Source organism: Triturus cristatus, chromosome 6 (assembly GCF_964204655.1).
Source record: "Triturus cristatus chromosome 6, aTriCri1.1, whole genome shotgun sequence".
In the NCBI taxonomy this organism is placed as follows: Eukaryota; Metazoa; Chordata; class Amphibia; order Caudata; family Salamandridae; genus Triturus; species Triturus cristatus.
The window spans coordinates 1,743,238,363-1,743,259,772 of NC_140589.1; the positions used below are offsets into that span (position 1 = coordinate 1,743,238,363).

The 21,410-nt window shown below is 45.8% G+C and overlaps 1 protein-coding gene across 1 annotated transcript in view; it reads right to left on the reverse strand.

Moving 5' to 3' along the window:
* ALK (ALK receptor tyrosine kinase) overlaps positions 1–21,410 on the reverse strand; it is a 2,691,376-nt gene that overhangs the window by 613,569 nt on the left and 2,056,397 nt on the right. Inside the window, exon 9 of the mRNA XM_085613005.1 lies at positions 9,086–9,255. Coding sequence (XP_085469131.1) covers positions 9,086–9,255 — 170 coding nt within the window. The remainder of the gene's footprint in view (positions 1–9,085; positions 9,256–21,410) is intronic.

Below are 21,410 nucleotides of genomic sequence, written 5' to 3' on the forward strand. Positions count from 1 at the left end.
TCCTGGTGTTAATGCATGCATGGTATAGGCAAAACACAAATGTACAAGCACAAAGTGGTTTACTCATAGATAATATTACACCAGTCTTTTGTAACGTAGGGATGGGATGTAGGTGTTCCAAATTAGGGATTCCTTGGAAAGAAGACTACTCTGTATAGCTAGCCTTCTAGTTACCCACTTCTGTTTCAGTAACATAACACCATGGTACACCCCAGGGTCACTGTTCACGCTTTAAAAATTACATTCCTTTAACAGTAAAGTTCTATGAAGTTCTACACATTTCCATACATTTGTTCTATGGGTGAACATGTGTTACTGTCTTTCTGTAGGCCTCTACTACATCTGTTTCTCCTCTTGTCTGCTCTGCTATGTTATATAATTGTAGAGCGCATTATCACACATGTGCAGATCCAGGATACACTCCCTAGTGAGTCTAGCCACACCTAGGGCCTCATGGAAATACTCAAAAATCCAGGTCTTCAGCTTCTTGCAAAATTCAAGTTACACGAGGCTCTTATGTGCTTACTTTCCCTCCATGTTATAGAACAGCACCCAGGCTAATGTGCTGCATAGCTAAATACATATAAGGTCTCAAAGGCGAGACCGATTGCATTGCAAATGCTTGTTTAATCAGCAGGTGCCCAAGCCCTCATTGAGGATAACCATGCACACAGCTTGTTGCCTGCAAGGGAGCCCTAGCCCGCACAGTCAGGCCAGCTGGTGGGTTGGTGGGTGGGTGGGGGGGGAGGTAGTGGATCAGAATCCACGGTGTTGCTGAGGTCAGCTACTTAACTCTTGGGTAGCAGTTCCAGTATTGGGTGCCAGTAGGAGTCAAGAATCCTTGAGCCTTCTCTTTCCAGATGCCAGGCAGAGACGTCCTTTTTAAAATTGTTTTCTTTCCCGACCAAGGAATGTGCTGAGGAAGGTTAGGTGACGCTTTTCTCGTATGCAAAAGCCATTGATTGTAGAATTCCTTACATTCAATCCATACTACTTTCTTGTAGTATCTCCATCTCCTTTTTCAGCATTTACTCGCTTGGCTTATTGTAAAACTTCCCAATAGCCCTAAAGCAAAATGGCTTCCCATCTTCCTGGAGGAGTTCTGGTCCTTCCAGTAGTCACTCCTCTATACAGATGAGGAGTCCACCCTGGTTTCAAGGTCACAACTGGATTCCCTCCTGATGGAGATGAAGCCAGAAAGTCCAGGGAAGCCCTGGTAATGATTGCATTTCCTGACAGGCCCATTTGGTATATCTTACTCAAAGGAAGACCTGTAAAAGTGGTCTTTGTTTTGATAGCTGTTCCTGCCCCCTTCTCAGATGCAATCCATTCTAAACGACCACTTCTTGGAAGTACCACTGTCTTCCAGGGCCTAGAGGCCAAGCGGTTGCCTTCAATGAACAGGCTGTTATCAGATGGGCAGGTATCTGGATTGGGCCTCTGGAGTATGGATGCTTCTGAACCAGTTTACTTTCCGGTAGGACAAAATGTACTTTCTTAAAGTTATTTTTTCTCTAAAGTTATCAAAATGCTTTAGCATGTATCTGAATTTCTGAAAATAGAAGTAAGTATCTCTAGTATTTTCCTAGCCCAAAAGATAATAATGGTGATTTTATTCATATAGAGCAAGCTCATTTTTTATAAATAAATCATGCTGCACTGCGAGAATTACAAAGCCCACCTCTGGGTAACTTCTCTAATATATAAAAATAGGCATCTCTACATGGCAAAGGTACTTTTCCTTGTTTCTGCAGTGCTCTTAAATCGCAGCCAAACTAGAGCACAATGATAAAGATATGCTCTGCAGCTCAAATGTCATTTCCATGTCACTGATGCTCTTCTTGTACCACACCTATACAGAAAAGTTAATTAGGTGGCTCTATTACACTGTATATGATATAGGGGTAAAGCACTAACAGCTGTGCCACTGTTTAGCAGTGGCATAGCACAGAGTCCAAAGCCAGCAAAAACCAGGTGGGAAAAAATTGGGGTAACATGATGAAACTTATTTCCTTTCTTACATGGGAGCCCTCCAGGTGAAGGCAGAGACAACCTAACCATGCCGTTGAGAGTTCTCGCCGGTACGAAGGAAAGACCAGGAAAGAACATTAGCACTGGCATGGTCGGTCCCAAGGTTTGTGTGCCTAAGAAAAGTCGATTCCCTCAAATGAAACAAACCTCCACATCAGCCACCTAAGTGGTCTGTGATATGGGTGAAATCGAAAATATGTCTCAAGTAGGGACAAAGAGTGAACAGTTTCTTTGGAGATCAAACCACCATAACATCCTTTCCTTTGATTACACTCCACCACCATTCCCTGCTAACGAATGCCATAGTTTGATCCTGTACATCATTTAATCTGGAAAGTTCGGTCAACAGGCCGTGTTCTAAAGCATTTGTCTGAATCACAAAATCCTTGCAGAAATCAGGCACCTTGAGTATTTATTGGTGGAGAACACAGTTTTTCGGGTGTTAAAGACCTTCTGACACTGCTGTCCAGATTTCCTTCTTGGCTTACGTTTTTGATGTTGATTAACTTGATGTCAATTCTGTGAGTGGAGGAAGAAAGCTCCCATTCCACTTGACAAACTGACAGTAAAACTCCCATGAGGCCCCAAAAGGCTCTCACATGAGCTGGGTCATGGGAGGCTTCCACACAATACTTGCCTGAATCTTAGGAGGGAGAAGCGGTAGGTGTCTCACACCAACTTGGTGGCCAAAGTACGCCACAGAATCCTCCCCTATCTCGCACTTACTGGCCTTGATAGTAAGGCCTGCCTGCTCGCCTACCTGCTGATGACAAGAACACTTCTTTCAGCTATGCCAGGTGGTCTTTTCAGCTGGAGCTATAAACTGCAATGTCATCTAAGTTGGTGACACTGAAGCTTTCCTGCCCAGACAGGGTGACCTTGGAAAGCGGCAGGGAGATTCTTCAGCCACTCTCTGGGTTAGAGTATGCAGATGTCTCCTTCATAACCTCTCTTAAGACAATCTGCCAGTGCCCTGAAGTTAAATAAAAAATATTGAGAAACTTGGCTGCCTCTAACTGGTCAGTAAGCTCATCAACTCTAGGTTTGGGGTAGTGGTCAGTCTGAGTGTCTGTGCTGAGCATCCTGTAGCCCACACAGAACCTCATCTCTGGAGTCCCCCTGCAGGGTGGCCTTTGAATACTAGAACCATTAGACTGGAGTAAATATAAACTGAAGCCAAGGCAAAGGATAATAGTGCTCACTGAAGACATATATTTCTATCATGTATGGGGATGATGTAAATACACACTGCATATGACATTTAATGTCTATGCAACTGATGCAATCCGTATGCCATTTACCATGGTTTTACAGCAAAGTTTAGTCAATTAAATGAATCCATTGCTAAGCACATACACCTGTGGTAGAGGCACACACGCTGTGGCACTGTTTAGCATTAGTATGGCATGCAGACTCCTAGACTCCTAAGTCAGCAAAAGTCAAACGGAAACCATAGGGGGCGTGGATTTTTTTTAAAGTTCCAGTGCACATCGACCTTTGTATGCACACATTTTCTCTGATTCCGCCGAGACTTTTCTTTTTTTATACTTCAATGATTTGCTACAGCAGAACTTGAACTATGTCTCCTTGAGGCATACTCAGTTTCTGCCGCTAACTTTATCTGTCTCAGCATCATTCCCACTGCTCTCTCCAAGAATCACCTTGGGTTAAAAGACCTGCTCCTTTGTGGATATCCGGACAACTGTAGCAAGCGCAGAGATTAACAGAAATCAAAGTTTAAGTGTAGGTGTTTTTTGGGAGGAATTCAGTAGATACACAGTCTTGATTCCCTGAATTTCGCTTCTACGTTCAGTGAAACAGAGAAAAGGGTGCCAAAAATAAGCTACGAAACAAAATACATCAACGCTTCAGTGTTTAGTATTGGTCTGCAAAACATGGGCACTTCCACGAAATGCTGAATATTTGACGAAAACAGGAAAAAAAAACAATAAACTGCAGTGTGTTGTGCGGCAGAGCAGTATGGGGAAACAGGCTGCAAGTGTGTCATTCCCACAAATTGCTTCCAGAGCAGATTTGACGCGTTTTACCATTGTACCATTCCACTTCATATGGATTGCTTACATCGAAATGCACAACAGACTATTCTGCATCTGAAAAAAGTACATGGAATCACCACATATTAAATGAATTATCACATATATATTTTTTCAGGAATCGTGTGCTTGTCAACACATACACTCATGTAAGGGCGCATAGTTCAGCTACTTAAACCAATCATTGGCAAAGGGAACGTGTCTGGTTTTAGTATGGCGACACACAGATATGCACAAATGCAGTTTGCATATATGTGCACATTAAAATCAGACCTATTGGATTTGACAGTACTTTTTCTAATTTCAGCCAAGGCATAAAGGCATATAAACAGACTGTATTCAAGTACCATTAGTTCTCTTTTGTGCTTCCTATGGTTGTGCTCAAATTGGTTTGTTTAGGCAGTTTTTGTCTACATTTTAAAGTTTATCATATATGTGTTGAGGCATTTTACTGTAGTATTTTCTTTATTATCTCTCTGTCCAAATCTCAAAGTTTTGAATCCATTTAAGTTTAAGTTAATTACACAAAAAACGCTATCTGAGTTTCCCGAGAAATTATATTTCAACACTACACTTCTGTGTTTATGTCCACAGGATACCTCGATCATGTTGATTACTTATGTTCCATATGAAATCAGATCCCTTTACCAAGATCTATACATTGAAACATGACAGCCGTAAGCTTAATGGGTTGGGCGAAACAGTCCACCAATGTATAAAATATCAAGATGATGTGAATTTGGCACAAACAAGAAAAAAGTGTTATTCTCTTAGTCATGAACAGCACCTGAACCAAGACCAGCAAGTTCTAAAGTTTGAAGCAGGACGACCACATTAATGTATACATATCACTTTCTATTACTGGGGTTTCCAGATCACCCCATGCTGGAATAACAGCATAACCAGAATTCACTGCAGTATATGCACAACTTTGCAACTATTTAAGCTTGTAAGGTATACCAACTCACCACAAAATAGTTACAACTTTTTGCACATCGAAGTTACTTTGCTGTAGCACTGCATGAATGCCAAGAGAAACAAGCATTTGCTATGCAATAGGTCTCGCATTTATACGAGTTTAAGCTATTGGCATTGTAAATGACAATGCCTTTTATTTATGTTTTATAAAACAAAAATAGGAATTGCCATTTACAATGCCAATAGCTTAAACTCACGTAAATGCGAGACCTATTGCATTGCAAATGCTTGTTTCCTTTATGCTCCTGGTGGAGGCCTATGCCAGTGGGTATAGGGTAGTTTGTAATAACTGGACTCATGCACCGTGTTGATAGCATAATGCTTCCCAAACGTGTTCGCAAGCTTTTGGTTCACTGTGTAGTCAGGATATTAGGTTATTTGATGCTTGTCTGTTTATGACTTTTGATAATTAACATGGGCGGAGTCTACACTAGATTGAAAAAATATCCAAGTTATTTACATGCATTGGTGTGCTTTATAAAGAATTGATTCAACCCCACCACCAAAAAAAGCCTAATTTCTCGTCTTTTACGTTTTGCATTGTCCTGGCATCTGCATAAATAAAAATGTATGTGATGGTACTTACGGGCGCAAACCTGATGAGAAGGTAAGGCCAGAAGGGCACCTGCTACTTTATTACTTCTACCCTGGCCGTCACGCACCTAGACGTGTAATATGGATGGGGCTTGAGCTGGTCCATAAAGCCGAACACCTATGAATGCACAAACATGAACGGGGAACAGGGAATTTACATTGATTAGAAATACTGTGTAACACCCAATAGGATGTGGTTAATACCTCAAATACACAGGCACCGAACCAGCTATGCTGTCTTCTGCGTTGCGTCACCAGTAAGTAGATCTCAAGCTTTGAATTTAAACACACTCGGCAGAAGGTGTGCAGTGTTTTTCTGCTCAATAGATTCTATTTTAAAGTGACAGTGTTCCTCCTTACCCCATCCCTCCAGAAAACAATTTTACAACACAATAAACGGGGGCGGTGGTGGTAGTGTTGACGCTATGCTGGCTGATAAAGCATCTATTCAGGAAAAAGGCCATGATACTTCTAAAAACATGATAATTCAATGGATTTTACTGTGTAATGCCTGGCTCTGAAGCGCCAACGGAAAGAAACGCAAGGCATGTTTATGTTTACCTGACTATCAGACAATATAACTAAGATTTATTTAGGTATGTTCAAACGGCATTATTTGTGTATACTCGTGTGCATCGTCTATGGGCGCGTGAACGATGCCGTGGCGGGCCTTGGTGCCCCTGAATGTTCACCAGTGCTGCAAACCCGTCGGAGGAGCATTCCTTCTGCTTCGATAATCCAGGCTGCCGATTACCGCCAACTCATGCACTTTGAACAAGAGTGGCATCCAGGCCGCCGATTACCGCCAACTCATGCACTTTGAACAAGAGTAGCCTCGGAGGGCTGGTTTTTTATGTGAATGCCATTGACGACAGCGGAGTCATCATTTGTAACAAGCATTGGCCGCGCGGCCGTAAAAGTAACGGTCGCGCGGCCGTGAAAACGAAAGTGATCGCGATCAAAGGGAAAGTGAACGCGAGGACTTGGACGCGCTGTGTGTTAAGCACAGGAGCGGTGCGTGCGCAGCAGTGATTGGCGGCTGCGCGCGTGCACGCTAGCGTGAACGCAAGCGTTAGGCCAGCGAGGTAAACCGGCAGCACTTTGGAAACCCGTATACTAAATGTCGAGCAACAGCGCATGCGCTGTTCTAGGCTCGACCTAAAAAGAGTATAGGTGAGTAAGTTACACAAATTTTGCATAAGCTACGTTTAATAACTTAAAGCCTGGCCCGTCTTCGCGGGCCCTTCCCAACCGGTGAGGCCGGGAAGTTTATCCGCGCCGCATTACGATGCAACAGTTGCTACCGCGGCAGTCGCATCTACAAGCAGAACACATACCCCCGAATATGTTGCTGCAAATGCGTACAAAATCACAGAAAACATGTGAATTGTGCACACATGCATGACATATGTGAGGATATGCCTTGTGCACCATGTACCCCATTGCTAGATTGTGGCGGAATGAGCACAGTCCAGTCAATAGAGGATACATATCGCATAAGGACTTACCTGGATTCTGGCGCACACAGGCTCTTAGTGATCGGAGTGCAGCTGCTCAGGTGCAGAGATGATCTGGAGGAAGGGATCCATGGTAGAGACTGCTGGAGAGAAGCAGATTTGGGTGAGTATGCACCCCAAATCCATGACTCGAGGCAGTTGGTCGGACCGCCGTGGTCGAGTCATCTGAAACCCACACCATAATCCGGATGGCGGTCGTAGATCCCTGTACTGCCCTATGGATGCTATTTTTCTCTGACAGCCATCTCGGCGGTTGGAGAAAGGTTGTCAGAGTCGGCAGTCTTTCAGCAGATGGTCAGAGTACAGGATATATACATTGTAATCTGGCGGTCAGACCAACCGCTTCCGACGAGACTGTGGCGGTTCAACACGACCACAACCATCGTAATTAGGCCCTTAGACTTCATTAAGGCTCCTCAAATATAATTCAGACATTTTTGTCTTTGTGAATGAGCTCTAGCATATATATATATAAGGTATGAATTTTAGCTGGAGTATGTCAGTCACCCTTGCTCACAGAAAACATTTTTGCAACTCTTGGTCTTTTTATCCAACCCTGGGCTTTCCTTTTACAATTGATTGCGATCATATGTTTTTAATTAAGTTGATTTAAATGAAGCAAGTGGAGTCTACAACTCCAAACATGCTTTGCTTTGTTACACGGAATCCTATCCCCCCCAAAAAAACATTTAACTGCACATCTAAAAGAAGTCTTTTATGCTCCACATTCCTCCTACATACAGGTTGTAGGTTAGGCCTGGGCGAAGTTGTAATTATTCGGGTAAAATGTTTGCTAGAAGCAAATTTGTGAAATTGACCGAAGTTACCCATTATATGATTTTGCATTTTTGTTTTTACCTGAGTGCACATCTCGTCTTCAAACATCTCACACAATACCAGCAGAGGACTGACATACATAGAAATTGTCTTTCCTAGAGACATTTTTACTCTCTTGATGGTATCTCACAAGACATTTTTTATGTGAGGTGAATGTTTGAGTGATAAAAATTGACCCAAGATACCGGCAAAACACATTTCATGCATAATTTCATTATATTTTATAGCTTTTCATGAAATGTCAGGAGAAAAAATATGCAACTTTACCCAACTCTAGTTTCGATGCCCAAAAGAGATCAGCACAAGAAGAATAACTACTGGGCTGCCTATCCTCAGTTACTGCTCAAGAATATTAACGAAGGAGAAGTGAAGACACTGTTTTAGGATTCATTACCTCCCATGAGCGACATACATGGAGGAACAAGAACCTACAAACGCCAGAAGCCCCCCATCAACATCAGCCACCGCGGTCTGTTTAGGGAATATAAATCATTTCATTTCCACCACGTAATTAGATGCAGTAAGTACATTTCTCACACCAAGTAATAGTCCTAAGAAGCACAAACAGTGGTGTAGGAAGGCTTGCAATGCAAGAAGGTAACACATTTGTCCCTTGCCCTTATTGTACCTTCACCTGTGGGATTCCTACAGGGGGAGTAGATCCGAGTACAACCCCCCATGAAAAAGGGATGTGCACAGATCTCTGGCTGCCACACCCATAGTCGAGCCCGGTCCCCCTACAAACATTTTAACTGAGTGCTCGCTCTCGTAGTTCAACACTTGTTTACTATATTGCACAACAATACCTCAGTCACTAGAGAAGTGCTTGGTGAATATGTAAATAATATCACTAGACATGGAGAGATTACTCCATGTGTGGATTTGCTTATATGCAAAACTCTCTTTTGAGTTCAAAAGATTCATGAATTGGTCTCATGGTGTTCTGTTGACATCTAATGATCCAGCAACCTTACCAATGATTCACAACAAACATGTCCATCTGAATCTCTACACATTTCTCCACCACGTTCAGAAAGGGTAGTGAGATTTGAAAAAAAGAAGCAGAACTTCTACCTGTCAGACACATCCAGGAGAGGTAAGACGATCCGTTGCCAGACCCCAAGGCCTTCAACATTGGCCATGTGCCAGACCCTTCGGCCATTGGCTTTTCCAGTTTTGTTCTCAGCAAGAACCAGGGAAATATTTCCATACAGGAACCCTCTGATGAGCATGGACATCCTGAGCTATAAAAGAACAAAATATAAAACAGAGCAAAAGTCAGCCACTTCAAGTCAGTGTGCCACATTTTAGATTCTTGTGCAAAGCCGATATACATGTCAATTGTTTTGGGCGGAACAGCAAAGCCCATGGACATACTGTAGATGAAAACTATCACTTCTTCACATGTTTTCCAGAAAATTAGTAGTAAGTAAAATACACACTGAAGTACACTGCACTTAAGTACTGTTTCATTTACTTGCAGAATAAATCCATTTAATATGGTGTGCTGATTTCAAACTTCAAACCTTTAGGTTTTTTGTTCAAGCCAAAGGACAGGGTCTTCATTCAAGAGTCTGGAAACACTGTGGTAGGATGTAAGTTCTTTTTTTTCATATTACACCCTTAGGTTACAGAAAGAGCAGGTCACTCTTCTCAGGGCTCCATCCTGCCTCCAACTGCTCCTATTGCCTATCTTCCACTCCACACCACACCACACAGCAACATCCTAGTACATCATTCACTCTCAGAATTCCAGACATCAGCGGAGACTTACTGGGAATAGTGTTGCACAGTATACTACACACCTTCCTTTCTTACAAACAACAAAACTAAGAACAGACATTCCTTTGCATATAGTATACTGTGACACTTATTCACAATCAATCGTCAACATGTCTCGCTCACACATTCTCCCAACAACCTGTTAAACTCTTCAGTACCCACAGAGAAACACAAATACAATAAATAGCAATGACGGAAATTCCGCGATGGGTCAAGACATGAAGCTTCCCACATCTCATGCTAAACAAAGAAACGAGACAAAAGCTAGGTTGTGACTACCATTGCACATTGATCCAACACAAGTCTTGTGACCTCTTCTAACAGGCGGCCCTACCACCACATGTCTTCACACTCACAATGACTTAATACAACAGGTAAGCATGCAAAACATGTAGTCATTGGTGCTGAATAATGAGGAGAGGGCATGGAACCTACTGGCTCCCTTCGACAAAGGTTTTCCCCATCATGCCTAGTCTGCATTTCAAGACACAAATAAAACATAAACCACAGAACCATTCACTCACACACAAACACAGGTGCAGTCCAACATGCCTCACACTCAGTCACATTAGTTGGCCACACCAACATGACCAAGAGCCAGGCTGTAGAAAACACTTAATCAGTACCCAGTATCCTGCTGTTAGACCTGACAGCCTTTGATGTGACCTTCTGCAAACGTTTTGCCTTCTCCCAACCTGTTGCTGAAATTCATTTTTTTTTGCTTTAGGACTCTATGCACTTTACCACTGCTGACCAGTGCTAAAGTGCTTGTGCTGACTCCTTAAAACATGGTAAAGTGGCCTACACCTGATTGTCACATTTAATTTATTTATAAGCCCCTTGTAAAATGGTACAACATGTACCCAAGGCATGTAAATTAAAAGCTACCAGTGACCACTGTTCCCACTAAGATGCGTGCATGTGCGCCCGCGCACCTCTGTTACCTGTAGTGTGCAGTGCTGTGTGTGGAGCGTGCACACACACAGCACATCAAACGAGAACGTTCACGTCGCTGCTTTTAAAAAGCGAGCGGTGCGAAAAACGGATGTTTCTTACATGTAGAGCGGTGCATACTGTGTGCTTTTGTTTAAATATTCATGTTAACATGAATACTTTAAGAAAAGCACACAATCTGCCCACAGCCACGCTTAGGTAACAAAAGAAATTCAGCAAGTCCACAAACACGGCATGAAAAGCACAACTCGTGTTTGTAGACTTGCTGAATTTCTCTACTTAACAGAGCTGGGCTGCGGGGTGATTGTGTGACTTTGTTAAAGATTTCAGGTTAATTGCAGCTCCAGACGGGCGCTGCGATTAACCTGAAATCTTTAACAAAGGCCCACAATCCCCCCATAGCCCAGAGCTCTATTAAGAAAAGAAATGCAGCAACTCCACAAACACGGCGTGTAAAGCACTCGTCGTGTTTGTAGTTACTGAATTTCTCTTCTTAATGGACGAGGTTGAAAAGAGGGATTTTTTATCAGCTGCAGGTTCAGTGTTGGGTGCAGAAATGACCAGGGGTTATCTAGGTGGTACCCGCAGGACACTGCATCTGTTTTGAGGAAAACACATTGGAAAACTACATTGTGGCCCTGGTTATGTCTATTGATGATTGATGTTTCATTTGGTGTGATCATAGATTACTCGCAGTGCCTATCTTCGTGTTTCCTGGTTTAAATACTTGTAACCTGAAGGACAGACACAGGAAGTATCTATATTAAAAAATAATCACCAGACTGGGTTGAAATGAAGTGACCGAGGTGGCCTTTTTGGCCAATAAATATTTGGAAGATCTTAGATGTGCAGTATGTCCTAATACTCTCTATGTTGTACCTAGTCTGTTAGCCTCTGCAACACTGGCCAGAGTCATGACCTAATGAATAACATGTGAACTGTTTGTTGGATGGGTGCTGGGCTCGCCATATGTCACTATAATCTTTCATATACATAATGTGTGTGATCACGGTGGTGGACTAAGAGGGGATCCTTGGAGCCCACTGTGAAGTGTGTTAGTCTCTGCCCCAAAACACAGGCCTTACTTGCATTGTAATGCATGTGTTCTGTACCTCATTGAAGAATTTGAAGAATAGAGTGCAGCTTTGGGGTGATTTACACTTTTCTGTGCTTGACATAGAGTGCCAGCCTTCTTGTAATTTCCTGTTTCTGTCATTGCATCCAGATATATGAAACCACAAGTAACATCAAACCCAGGGCTTTAAGTGGGATGAAAAACCTGGGAGGTCTCGCAAAGGGGCATGGCCAGTGTAATTAAGGGCGTGGCTTAAGACACATAAGCTAAAAATCTGTATTTATATGATACAACAAGTAACATCATACCTACAAGTAAGGACTATTGGCTTTGTCAATGGTTGTTAGTTGCATAAGATAAATAAGCAGCAACCATGGCTTGTATATAATATTGAAAAAGCTTCAACTTAAAGCCCTGGTGACACCACAACAATGTTGCTGCTCCGGAGTTTCATACAGAGATGGGAAGCAAGTGTTAGTGAAGAGAATACTCCCGACAGATGGATCAATCATTTACACACTTGCAGCTGCCATCTGCTCACGATTACATATCTTGGCAAGGCCTAACCAGCCTTCCACCCTTCTTAGTTCATTCAGGTGAGCACGGTTACATAGAGCAAGCATTTAGAGATGACAAGATGGCGAAAAAGGCTCCTTATAGAACCCCCCAACGTTGATATGCAGAGACGCTACTTCTGAAGCATTGCCATAGCACATTTGCTGTCTTCTCTGACATATCTTTTGTCCTTTTTTCTTCCACTCCCCAGCTGCTCTCGCCGTCTCCTTCTCTTCTTTTTCTTCTTCCTCATACCAGTCCAGCTCCATGTTTACCCACTTTCCCCTTCTCTTCATCCCATTCATGTCTCCATTTCCCTCTCACTGCCTGCTCTTTGTTTTTCCTCTTACCGGTTTTCCATTCTCCATTCTCACTCCCAGTTCTCCAAAGCCTCTGGCTGCCTTTCTCTTTCCGTCCCTCTCTTACCAATTTCCCCATTACCCCCTTCCCCATTTCTCATCTTTGTGCCCTGTCTTTTTTTCTACTTTGTTCCTCTCTCCCCCTTTCTCCGCCACTAAATCCTATTTCTCACTAGTCTCCTCTACTTTTCCTTCAGGCTGTGTTACAATTTTGAAAACACATACCATGATCCCTGAATATTAGATGGAAGCACATTTAGAATGTGGACCAGTGTGCCTCTGCAGTGTCGGTGACCTGGCCAAAAAGGACATGAAAAAGCTGAAACTGGATCATAAATACAAAGCGGTTCTAATCAGGGGCCCCAGAAATAAGTTTGGCCCAGGGCACTCAAAATCCTAAAAATGTCCCTGTGCCTTTGTGAAATTTTTCATGTTAATCGCAGCACCCATCATGATCTGCAATTAACACGAAAACCTTAACAAATGCACACAATCACCCCGCAGCCCAGCCCTATTAAGAAAAGAAATGCAGCAACGTAGCTGCCAAGGTTTCAAATTGCAATGTGGGATGTTTTCATAATTTCACTGTAATTATTAGTGCTATTTGAACAGGGCCAGCTTTAGTGCTGGTGGCGCCTGGTGTGACAATGTTTGTTGGTGCCCCAATGACCACATCCGCCACGGATACTCTCATTACCAACCTATAACAGTGCCCCTCAAGTCTCCATAACCTCTCTCTCTTTCATATTTATTTTTATTTAATAGCGCCACTCATATCAGTGTAAGGTGTTAAGCTCTTTACATAGGGCGCCACTCATACCAGTGTAAGGTGTTAAGCTCTTTACATCGCATACACATTACACCGAGACACTGAATCATAGTGTGTACATCAATGTATAGGAAATGTTACATCAGACAGAGGAATAACATTTCTCTTCTTAACAGCTGGGCTGCTAGGGTTTTTAGCAAATGTTTAGAGTGATATTTGGCGCTGCACACATACACGGTCTGGTTCCTGGTGCACATAGCCATGGCTGCAGCACACAGAGACCCTACACTGCCGCACACAGAGGAAAATAATTAGAGGGAACATTGCAAGTGACCCTCCAGCACTTATTGTGCCACCCACATAAGTAGCCCTTTAACATGTCTCAGGCCTGCCATTGCAACCTATGTGCAGTTTTAAACTGTCAATGCGACCAGGCAAGACAAACCTCTTGGCAGGCCTTAACCTCCCTTTTTTAATACATGTACGTCACCTCTCAGGTAGGCACTAAACAGCCCATAAGTAAGGGGGCATTGTATTTAAAAAGTTGGACAGGTACTTTTAGGTTTAACATATCCTAGTAGAGACAAACTCCAAACTCATTTTTCGCTACTGTGAGGCCCCCCTCTCCCATAGGATAAAATTGGATTACCCTATTACATTCAATAAGTGCTAAATTGTGATTGGGAACAGGCAGGAATGTCACGTTTTATCTCAAAAGAACTGTAATTTAAAGTCCTCTTTAATGGCAAAGTTTGATTTTACATCACAATTCTGAAAATTCCACTTTTAGTGATTTACAGAAAGAGAGAGTAGGCAACCCAATCAACTCTTGGAGGCTTGGGAGAATTGAGTATTAACAGGTAAAAAGTGCCTACAAGGGATTCACTTGAACACACTTAGTCTGATTTTTTTTATAAACTTTTTTATTGGATTTTGTATCTTCCATACAGGGTATACATCAATCAATAGCTTTAATCGTTGCTTAACATTCATTTGTACATATTATCATGGCAGAAAATTTGAGTCCACAGAAGAATTACTGCATGTGGTGTGCGGAGATGTGTGCCTGTTTGGGGATAGTGGGTGTCGTATTGGAGTGTCTAGTTCTTGGGTGTGACTGATGTACCCTTACGTAAGTGATGTTGGAAAGGAAAAATCTATTTATGCAACGGAACTGGGGAGACATAACTCAGGGAAATGGGGCAAGGGATATGGGCATTGATCTTCGCTGGTCTAATAACACCGAGAGGTGATCTCTCATCAGGACGAGTGCAGTGTTCCGCTCGGGGCAGTGGGGGGATAGCCCAGCTCAGGAGATTCTTGTGGGGTTCTGGGCATATCTGGGCCTGGCGCCATCTGGGTGGCAATTGGGGTTTCTGTGAGGGTGTCCTGTGCTTGTGTGAAGCTATGGAGGAGCATCGACCACCCCATGGATATGGGACATCGTCGCGTGCTGCGCGCTTCCTACTGTCTGATGGCATCTTCTTCGGCAGCGCCCCATTTCTTGACCGCCCCCACCACGCTGCTATTGGGGGACCTTCAGATGACCGCCAGTGCAGTGTGATGCTTTGCTTTGCTAGGAGTATGGCTAGTATTGCAAATCGGGTCTCCACCTTTTTCTGCTTGTGTCACTAGCCTCCCATGTGGTAAGTTCTGTCAGGCCCGTGACTGTCAGTAGTGTGGCGTGTACTCTCACCCAAAAGGCTTGCAGTGTCGGGCAGGTCCATAACATATGGATGAATGTGGCGTCTGGTGTGTGGCAGTCAAACTGCGTCGCAGGGAAGAAGCGCTTGAGCCGCTCCGGCATGAGATATGCGCGGTGTAGTACGTTAAATTGGATATTTTTGAATCGCTGATTACGTGACACTTTTTTTGGGTGTTCCAGTGCTGTGAGCCATTCTTTGTCATGCAGTGCTTGACCGAATTCCTCCTCCCACTTGAGTCGAAGCCGCGTTAGCGGCATACATGTGAGTTCCGTGATCGATTTGTATATCCAAGTGATATAGAGTTTCCCTACTCCCATGTTTAAGATTGTGTGCAGTACCGGGTGTGTTTTGGGTTCTCCATTCGTTAGATCCCACATCTTCCTACAGTCGGCTATCAGTTGCCTGTGTAATAGGAACTGTCTAGCGGGGAGCCTCGAACGAGGTCAACTGGCCTTCAGTGAACAAGGCGTCTATCTCAGTCTGATAATTCCTGCAATGATATATCAAGGTTCCAGCCGGTAACCTATAGTTAAATAATCTCTATTTCAATATTAAATTTCTTCCCAAAGGATCAGTAAATGATACTAATGCAAACAGGTGTGATTTCTTCATTGATCAAATTTATGTGATATAAAAATAAAAGGTACAAAAAGATTGAAGCAATACGCAAAAATGTCCGTGGTTTACACAGTGATTCAATGTTGTAAGTAACTCAGAATCATTTTCTCAAACATATATTCCAAACCAAAAATACATAAACAGAACAGTGAGTCTGAACAGAGTAGAAAACACTTCATAGAAGAAAATTAAACAATAAGGAAATAGTCTGGGTTAGACGCTGACTGAAGTGCTAGCGGCGTGCCGGAGGAGTTTCATTCTGCCTCTTAATAGGAACTGTCTGGCGGGGAGCCCCCTCTCTGCCATCAAGCCCTCGAACGAAGTCATCTGCCCTTCAGTGAACAGGGCGTCTATCTCAGTGAGCGCGTGTTCTGTCTACGCTTGCAATTCTCCAGTTGTGTAGTGCCCACTTCCTTTAGGGAGACCCGCTAGTGGTAACAATGGAGAGTACATAGATGCCGCTCTAAAGAGGTGATGGATTCGCAGCACACAGGATCTGGCCACCTTCACCAGCAGGGGGTGTTTGAACGCACTTAGTCAGATAATTCATGCAATGATATATCAAGGTTCCAGCAGGTAACCTATAGTTAAACAATCTCTATTTCAATATTACATTTCTTCCCAAAGGATCAATAGATGATACTAATACAAACGGGTGTGATTTCTTCATTGATCAAATTTATGTGATATAAAAATAAAGGGTACAAAAAGATTGAAGCAATACGCAAAAATGTCCATGGTTTACACAGTGATTCAATGTTATTAGTACCTCCGAATCATTCCAAACCAAAAATACATACACAGAACAGTGAGTCTGAACAGAGCAGAAAACACTTCCATGAAGAAAATTAAACAATAAGGAAATAGTCTGGGTTAGACGCCGACTGAAGTGCTAGCGGCGTGCCGGAGGAGTTTCATTCTGTCTCTTTCTTGACTTCTGCAAGCAAATTTGCCATTTAATTAACTATGGTGATTGTATTCAAGCCTTAACATTTGTTGGGAAGGGCATCAATTCTATGAGCTCTTCAATCACTTCTTCTTCCGTATAAATGGCCAGGAAGTTTTATTAATCTAAAGATTCAATCACGATTGGACATTCCTAATAAAATGTTCATAAGGGTCACACAACAGCCCATCTCATCATCCTGAAGATGGTCTGACGGATGTATACACCAATATGACCGAAACGTCGACAACCTCATCTATTTTCTTATTGTTTAATTTTCTTCTTGGAACACTATCTCCAAAAGGCCATACAGGACCCTCCAAATGCATGGATTAGTCTACAACAACACTCCTCCTTATGTCACTGTCACTGTTTTTTTTTTTTTTTTTTGAAACCGTTTATTGCAATCTCAAATATATACAAGTATGGGCCTACAACCTTCCGGCCGGCCGCTAAAGTGACAAAAGCAAATGACATACATACAATAAGGCACTTGGCTTTGCATAGACGATAAAGCAGGAGGTATCAACAACGTGGGCCACATAACTCTGAACCCACAATACGGTTTCGTTTTATACAACACAACAACATAAAACCACACCCGCAAGGCAACCCACGATCGAAAATGACGACATGTGCTCCTCAAGTGGGGAACCCCAACCATCCAAAGAAATCCAGAGAGGGGGAGGGAAACTGATCCGGGACTGGGAGAACAATGTGCCCAGGGCTGAGGGAGGGGGTCAACTATGGGGATGGAGCTGGTGAAGCGGGAGGCAACAACGGCGGCTCGCAAATACCCCCGCGGTAAGCGTTCCAGGGGCCCCATATCTTCACCCATGCCCCAGGCTTACCCCGCGCCACATATACCACCTTTTCTCGGAACATGCACCAATCCATATGTTCTTTCCAAGCAGACACCGCCGGGGGTCTCTGAGATCCCCACAGCTGAGCAATGTCACGTTTAGCTATCATATATCCCAGAGTCACCCATCGCGTCTGCGGAACCGAGTAATCAGTCGGCTCCCACACATTCAGCAGGCATCTCCTCGCTTCAGGCAACAGCGCGACATGCGTAACCGCTCGCAGGACCTCATGCACACCACGCCAGAATCGCTCCACCCTCGGACATTCCCACAGAATGTGCAAAAAAGTCGCCAAAGCACCACACCCACGCTTACACAGTCCATCCTCGGCATAGCCCATACGCTGAAGCCTTGGCCCCGTCATATACACCCGGTGGAGTATCTTAAGCTGGACGAAGCGAAGGCGAGCCGGGATGGCCACCTCCTTCGGAGAGGCCACCGCGGAAATCCAGTCCTCGTCGTCCAACTCCAGCCCATCGGCAACCCAAGCCTCGCGGAGGCCAGTCAGTAAGCCCGAGCGGTCATTTATCAATTTCTTATAAATGAGGGAGATCGTGCTGTCCGGAACGTGGCCATCTAGCACTCTATCCTCCAGGGGGGAGGACTCCGGGATGGAGGCCACGTCTGGGAAGACGGAACCCAGTGCGTGGCGGACCTGCAGGTAGCGAAAGTATTCACTGCCCTGCAGCTGAAACTCCGCCTGCAGCGTCTCGAATGTCTTGAATCCTCCCCTCGTCCAGAGATCTCCCACTGTACTGATGCCTATCATGTCCCACCTCTCGAAGCCCTTCGAGGTCCACAAAGAGCCAAGCCTCTCCGACGCATACAACGGTGACGCCCGGGTCAAACGGTCCTTCCATCCCATAGCTGCATTAGCCGCGTGCCATACTCGCACCATGACACGCGTGGGTCCCGTCAAGCGGGAATCGGGCACGCTAGAGTAGAGCGCTCGATTGTAGTCGCCACCGGGCAGGAGCATTTTGTCCATTTCAAATGCCGGGTTTAGGGCGGGCCCATAGAAGCCGTGATTAATTGCAGCTAATTGGGAGGCCCAGTAATACCGCTTAATATCCGGGAGGGCAATCCCTCCGTCGTACCACGGGAGCGTCAATTTTGCCAGGGCTATACGCGGCCGCCCGTCCCAAAACAGACGGCGCTGTAAGCTTTCCACCTCACGGAAAAAGCGCGCCGGGACCAAGTCCACAGTGTTCTGGAGAGCGTACAAAAAGCGCGGCAATGACATCATCTTGAACAATGCCGCCCGGCCGAGCGGCGAGAGCGGCAAGCGCCGCCAGCGCGCGACGTCCTCCTTCAAGCGCTGGAGGGGGGGAAGCAAGTTGCGCTCGTAGCGGGCCACCGGGTCCAGCGTAATATAGACCCCCAGGTATCGAAATCCCTGCGAGGCAATCTGGATCGGACAGCCCCGAGGGAGGACAGGAGCCTCCCCGGAAAGCACATAGACACAGGATTTAGCCCAGTTGATAACAAGGCCTGAATTACGGCCAAAGGAGCGCAGAACATCGACCAGGACAATCAGTGATTTGCGCGGGGAGGCTAAGTACAAAAGGATATCGTCAGCGTAGAGGGACACGCGGTCCTCATACTCGGGGGTCCAACGGAGACCTCGGATAGAAGGGTGCCACCGCAGCCACTCCGCCAGGGGTTCCAGGGCCAATGCAAAAAGGAGCGGCGACAGGGGACAACCCTGTCGCGTGCCCCGTCCCAGCACGAATGGGGCCGAGACTCGACCATTCACCACCACCTGTGCCAATGGGTCCGAGTACAACAATTTGACCCAACTAATGAATCCCGGGCCAAATCCAAATTTCGCCAACATCGCCCAGATGTAGGGCCACTCGAGCGTGTCGAACGCCATGGTGGCGTCCAGGGACGCCAAGATGGCTGGCTCCTGCACGAACGGAACACGCGCGAGCACCCCGTGCAAGCGCCGCAGATTAAGGGCCGTATTGCGATGGGGAATGAAGCCGGACTGGTCTTGGTGGACCAAATCGCCCACCACGCCGACCAGCCGGTTAGCGAGCACCTTGGCGAGGATTTTAGGCTCCGCGTTTAAGAGCGAGATAGGCCGGTAGGATGTAACCCGGTCCCGCGGTCTGCCCTCCTTGTGGATAACCACGATGGTAGCCAGACGCTGGTCCGGCGGGAGGGAGCCCCGCGAGTGAGCCGCAAGGAACATAGCGCGGAGGTGGGGTGCCAGTACGTCCGGTCGCAATTTATACAACTCAATAGGAATGCCGTTCGGGCCCATGGCCTTGCCAGAAGCGACCGAGCGGATGGCGAGGGCAATTTCGTCCGAGGTGGGGGCGGCATCCATCAACTCCCTGTCCTCCATTGAGAGGGAGGGCAGCGCGATGTCACGCAGCAGGGCATGGGAATCTTCCTCCGGGCAGGGAGAAACCGGGGAATATACCTCGCGGAAATAATCCGCGAAGCAAGAGACAATGCCTTCCGGCTCAGTGACACGTACACCATCCATTCTTTCAATCAGCGGGGCCACACGACTAGCTCTCTCCTTCTTATCCAACCACGCAATCAACTTACCAGCCTTATCGCCCACATCATACAATCGCCCCTGTTGCTCTCTGCTGAGGCCCCTGGCCGCCTCCGTGACGAGGGACCTGTAGGCCGCCTGCTTAAGGTGTAGAACGTGCAGCGCAGCGTCAGTCACCCCACTCCCCAGATCACCCTCCAGTTCAGTGATTTCGGCCTCCACCCGGGTCACCTCCTCCTGTGCGCGCCTCCGGGCATGGGAAATAAAGGAGAGGGCCTCCCCTCTAAGCACAGTCTTGAAAGCCTCCCACAGGGAAATGGCAGACGGGACAGACCCCACATTCTCCTCAAAATACCGTTGCAAGGATTTAATCAAATCAGCACGAATAGTGGGGTCGCGCAGGTACCAGGCATTGATTGGAGCTACCCTGCCCTCCCCCCTCGGGAAGACATCAAAGTGCAACAGGAGTGGGGAATGATCTGAAATACCCCGCGCCAGATGGCGCACCTCCCCCACTCTCCCGGCATAGGCCGCAGGGACAAGGACATAATCAAGCCGCGAAAGGCTACCATGGGCCCCCGAATGGAAGGTGTACTGCAGCTGAGCGGGATGCTTTAGACGCCAACAGTCCACCAATCCCAGCGTGTCCAAAAGGCCAGACAGCCACGCTTGTGCCCGGGGGAGGTCCCTAGGGGGATAGCGATCCAGAGTCCCAGAAGCCACCGCATTGAAGTCCCCCCCAACCACCAGAAGCCCCCCCGGAAGGTCAAGCAGGAGGCGTCCCAGGTCCGCAAAGGTGGTGGACTGCAACCCCGGTGGGACGTACACTGAGACAAAGACGACTACCTTGCCCTCCATTCTCCCCACCAAGACAGTGTAGCGTCCCCTCTCATCATGGCGCACCTCGTCTATTTCTAGCGGGAGCGAGGTCTTGACCATAATGCCCACCCCTCGTGAGCCCGATGTGAAGCCCGAGTGGGCCACCAAACGATAACCACGTCGGTTCATGGCACAATAGGAGTTACCAATGAGGTGTGTCTCCTGCAAAAAGACCACATCAGGCGAAATCCGTTTCAGATATTGCAGGACCACACCCCGCTTAATCCTATCACCCAGTCCGTTAACGTTCCAGGACAACAAAGTCAGGTCCCTACCCCCCATCACATACAGGAGCCATCATTTGTCCCCCCGAGAGCATCTCAAAAAATCCAATACAATAAAGGGTTTGCCTTGCGGTAGAAACGAACCACACCCCACCCC